Source organism: Arachis ipaensis, chromosome B07 (assembly GCF_000816755.2).
Source record: "Arachis ipaensis cultivar K30076 chromosome B07, Araip1.1, whole genome shotgun sequence".
Lineage (NCBI taxonomy): Eukaryota > Viridiplantae > Streptophyta > Magnoliopsida > Fabales > Fabaceae > Arachis > Arachis ipaensis.
The window spans coordinates 6,341,284-6,345,831 of NC_029791.2; the positions used below are offsets into that span (position 1 = coordinate 6,341,284).

At 32.7% G+C, this 4,548-nt stretch overlaps 1 protein-coding gene across 1 annotated transcript in view; it reads right to left on the reverse strand.

Annotated features, from left to right (window-relative positions):
• Positions 1-2,790, reverse strand: part of LOC107606728 (chitin elicitor receptor kinase 1-like) — an 8,251-nt gene extending 5,461 nt beyond the window's left edge. Inside the window, exons 1-2 of the mRNA XM_021107656.1 lie at positions 2,771-2,790; positions 2,100-2,431 (exon numbers count right to left, since the gene is read on the reverse strand). Of these exons, the coding sequence (XP_020963315.1) occupies positions 2,100-2,431; positions 2,771-2,790 (352 nt within the window). The remainder of the gene's footprint in view (positions 1-2,099; positions 2,432-2,770) is intronic.

The following is a 4,548-nucleotide window of genomic DNA, read 5'->3' on the forward strand; positions in this document are numbered from 1 at the left end:
TGTGAACTCATTGCAAGTAGCACAAGTTTATGTATTCCTCTTTTGTAAACGGTTTTGTCCAACACTCACAACCAAAATTATTGTGCTTTTAAAATTATTGCTCCCTATATACTATCGATTGCAATATTTCATCATCAAATTATAAATTGTTATTTTACATGTGGAGTACTTCTTCCACAATTTACATTTACGTGTTTCTCTTTTTCAAATTGTTATTCCACATGTGCAGTATTGCTTCCACAATTTACTTAGAATTGATTATCATTCTTTGACATGTCTTATTCTCTTTGTTGTAGAAGGATTTGAAGTGGTAATGACAGGCCGGAAGAGTTAATACCAAAAATTGCTAGATGAAAATCAACCAATCACTATTTAGTAAAATCTTTTAAAAAAATTAAAACAAAAAACTCTTATCTATTATTATTCAATTGAAACATCAAGTACTAATTAAATGCAATAAATATACATTAAAAGTGTCATAATAATAATAATTATAAAAAATTTTAGTTACAAATATCCAAATTCTACAACTTATACATATTAAGACTCTTACTACTCTTCATTTCTTAATCTCTTATACTAATTGTCAAAAATTCTTTAAATTTAATATAACATTTTTATATGTTTTTCATTCTCATTCATTTATTTTTTTCATTATTTACAAACAAAAAAATCGCAAGAAAAGACAAAGTGTAACCATTAATGTAAATTGAAAAAAAAATGCAGTTTTGTATAATTCTAATATAAATAACCTATGTCTTTTTAAAAATAAATAAATTCAAAATCTATTTATAATATGTTTTCTAAAATATTTTTAATATAATATTTATTAAAATATACTATATAATATAAATAATCTACTTCTTTACGTATTGCGCGGATCTCACTCTAATTTTTACTACATTATGTAATTTCTGCATGTGTAAAACTACTTTACATTGACAGCGTATTAAAATTAAATTCTAATTCATAATCTAAACATTTTAGAAGTAGACTTTATACACTTTCAGCCTTACATATGATTGAAGTTGACCCATATCATTGGTTAGCTTCAATTAATTAATTAAATATTTAATCAAAAGTTAATAATTTTAGAAAATTTCTTGTTGCATTGTGCTTAACTGCTTCTATGCATGGTAGTACAAATTAATTGACACGTGTAGAGACCGGGTAAACTCCATCAATATACCGTTTTCTTCTAAGTCAATGGTTTATTTACTCAAACGTTACTTATATACAAAGAGAAATTTTTATGCCTACCAATATTTAACTTGTCATCAATGCAGATCCATTGCATTTTAAAAAGCTGTTACAAGGAAATAAATATATGTAACCTAACAAATGTTTAATTGAAGTGACTCAATTATTCTCCATAAAGAATTGAATATTCCAATATGCACAAGTGTTTGTTAATAAACCACAAAGAACCATGCAGCAAGCTTTTGACAAATGGAATGGATGCTATATTTTGAGAACATCGATAGTTCATCAGTGCTATAATAAATTGATAGACATTCCCCCCAAACAAAACCAACCCCCTTCTTTATCCTTTATCTCGACAGGTTAAAAATTAATCTATCTAAAAATTTATCATTAGTTAATATATATGTTGTTGCATATACTAGGCAAACAAAACAACCCCCCCTCTTTATCTCCTACCTCGACGTTGTAAATATGAGTTTCGTTTAAGAATTTGCCATTAACCAATATGTTGTTGCACACACTAAGCGGGATTAAACCCCTAATACTTATTTAAGCAGACAAGTGAGCTAACTACTTAAACAATCCAAGTAGTTTAAATTGATAGACATTTAAAATGTGTTAATAGAGTGTTTCTTCCTTAAAGAGCTTTAGAATAAAAGTTTAATTATTCTGCAGGTCCCTATAGTTTCACCGAATTTTCAATTAGGTCCCTATACTATTTTTCTTTTCAGTTTAGTCCCTATACGTTAATTTTTTTTCCAATTAAGTCCCTGCCGTGAGAATAACGTTTAAGATAACAGAATATTCTTAGTAAAAAACGAATATTCTTGTCATTTGGTTGGAGTAGCTAGCGGAAGAAATATTAATTTTTCAAAAATACCAAAAGCACCCCTTACATTTTATCCCAAGAAAAAAAACCCTAAGTTGCTCTCTAGAGATCGCGTCCTCTGCCGTCTCCTGCGTCGGTCCGTCGTCGTCATCCGTCTCTGGCGTCATCTGCAATAGACGCTTGGTGGTCTGCTGTCCGTCGCCTCCTTCTCTGCGCTGGTCTGCTCTGCTTTGTTCTATTCGGAGGTCTTCTGCGCCATTTGCCCATCCAAGCTGTCGCCGTCCCTGGCGGTGCTTCGCCTCGCTTGACGTCACTGTGCCGCACGGAGTCGAGCTTCGTAGCGCCTGGCCTCCCGTCTCCGCGTTGTGCCTCTGCTCGATCTCCCTGTACTCGAACTGTCTGTAAATAGGTGACAAAAAAAGTCTCTTTTTTCAGTTTTAAAACTTGATGTTTATGCTAATTTTTTTTTAATATATATGGCATTGGTTGAAATCTATTTGTTAAATTGATTTTTAGATTGTTTTGATATAATGGTTTATTTAGGGTTTACAATATGGATATTTATGTACAATAATTTTTTTAATTGGTGAATTGACATATAAATTAATTTTGCTGATGATGAATTTGGTTTATTCTTGATTGTTGATTGTTGTTGCTGTGATGATGCTATTTTATTAGGATTCTATTTCTGTTTTTTTTAATGTAGTGATGGGGATTCAGATTTTACCATAGACATACATCATGGTGGCAAGTTTCATGATATAGAGTATGGGTTAGAATATTTGGGGGGAAGGGTGTTGGAAGATATGCATTTTCAGCTCGACGAATGGAGTTTGCAAGAAATAGTTAGTGAGCTGCAGAAGTTAGGGTGCAAAAGATATGCTAAGATATGATACTGTGAACCAAGATGTTAATTGAGCTCGGGTCTTAGAGAGTTGATGAGTGATGGAGATGCCATAAGAATTGGTACATTATTAGTGTCACAAATTGTTAAGCATTGCTCGGTGTATGTTGTTGATGGTTGCAAGGAAGGTAATGGTGTTGAGATATGTTCGAATGATAAGGATTATGTGCCAACTGAAGCTGAGTACAGTGGCAGTGGTTTCGTAGAAGTAGAAGTTGAAGGTGAATCAGAGGCATCTAGTGAGGAGGATATATTTGATGATAGTGTTGATGATGGAGATCACAAGGATCATTTTGGATTTGATGTTGAAGATGAAAATGATGGGGGAGTTTCAAATGCCTTTGGGGGATTTGATGGCCCGTTAAATCAACATGACAATATTCAAGCTACTGGTGTTGATGCTGCTGTGAATGATGCCGCTGTTAGGGAGGATGTTGAAGTTGGAGAAATTTTTGAGGGTTGTGAAACTGAAGATATTGATAGTTATGAGGGAGATTCGGATGATATAATTAAGAAGAGAAGATATCCTAAATATAATGAGGCTGAGATGAGCAGGGAATATGAGTTTAAGGTGGGGTTGGAGTTCAAGTCACTTGGTCAGTTTAAGGATGCTATTAGACAGCATGCTTTGTTGAATGGAAGGGACATTAGGTATATCAAGAATGATAAGGTTAGATATAGAGTGGGCTGCAGAAGAAAGAAAGAGAAGTGTAGGTGGATGGCATTTGCATCCAAAGTTAGTAGTTCCGATTGCTTTTGGCTGAAGATCCTTAATGAAAAGCACACTTGTGGATGAAATTACAGCGGTATGCTTGCATCAAGTAGTTGGGTGTCTTAGAAGATTGTTACCAGTATTAATAGGGGAGAGGAGATGAAAATTGCAACAATAATTCAGACCATTCAGGATAAATACATGGATAATATTCTAGTCACAAAGGCTTATTGGGCGAGGGAAGAAGTACATGGCAGGACTATTCTGCATATTTGGTGTGAGGAGGAGTGGGCTAAAGTTAGGAGTAAGGAAGCAAACAAGGGCACCTAGTCTACATATAGATTTAACTAATGACTTAGGTATGATTAAATTTATAGTTAGGGTTGTTGGGATTGCTATTAAATAGTATATGTTGTGATGAATTGTGTTTCTGTGACCAATATTTATTATGTAGATAGGACCACTATTTTAATATTTTGGGATTAAGTTGGACCACTTTTAATTGTTGCACTTCTTGAACCTTTATTTTGGATTAGGTGTGTAACATATTATATGACCACTTATTTTGTGATATTTGTGTACGTATGGTTTACAGGAACACTTATTTAATGGAAATCCTAGATATGTGGCATATTATATAGCCACTTTTTTCTGCAACTTGCTGACCAATTATGGAACTTTAAATATTCACATTGATAAAGTTTCTTTCCAACTATGATTTTATTGTTATACACACACAAAATATATCAAAATGCAAAATTTATTCAAACTAAACATAATTAGCTTTAATTGGATTGAAGCCATAGAATCTCTTACATTAGAATTTCATAACAAAGATAACTTTAAACTCTTACAAACCACATTCCAATTATTAAGACTAGCAAAAACATAAATAGCACA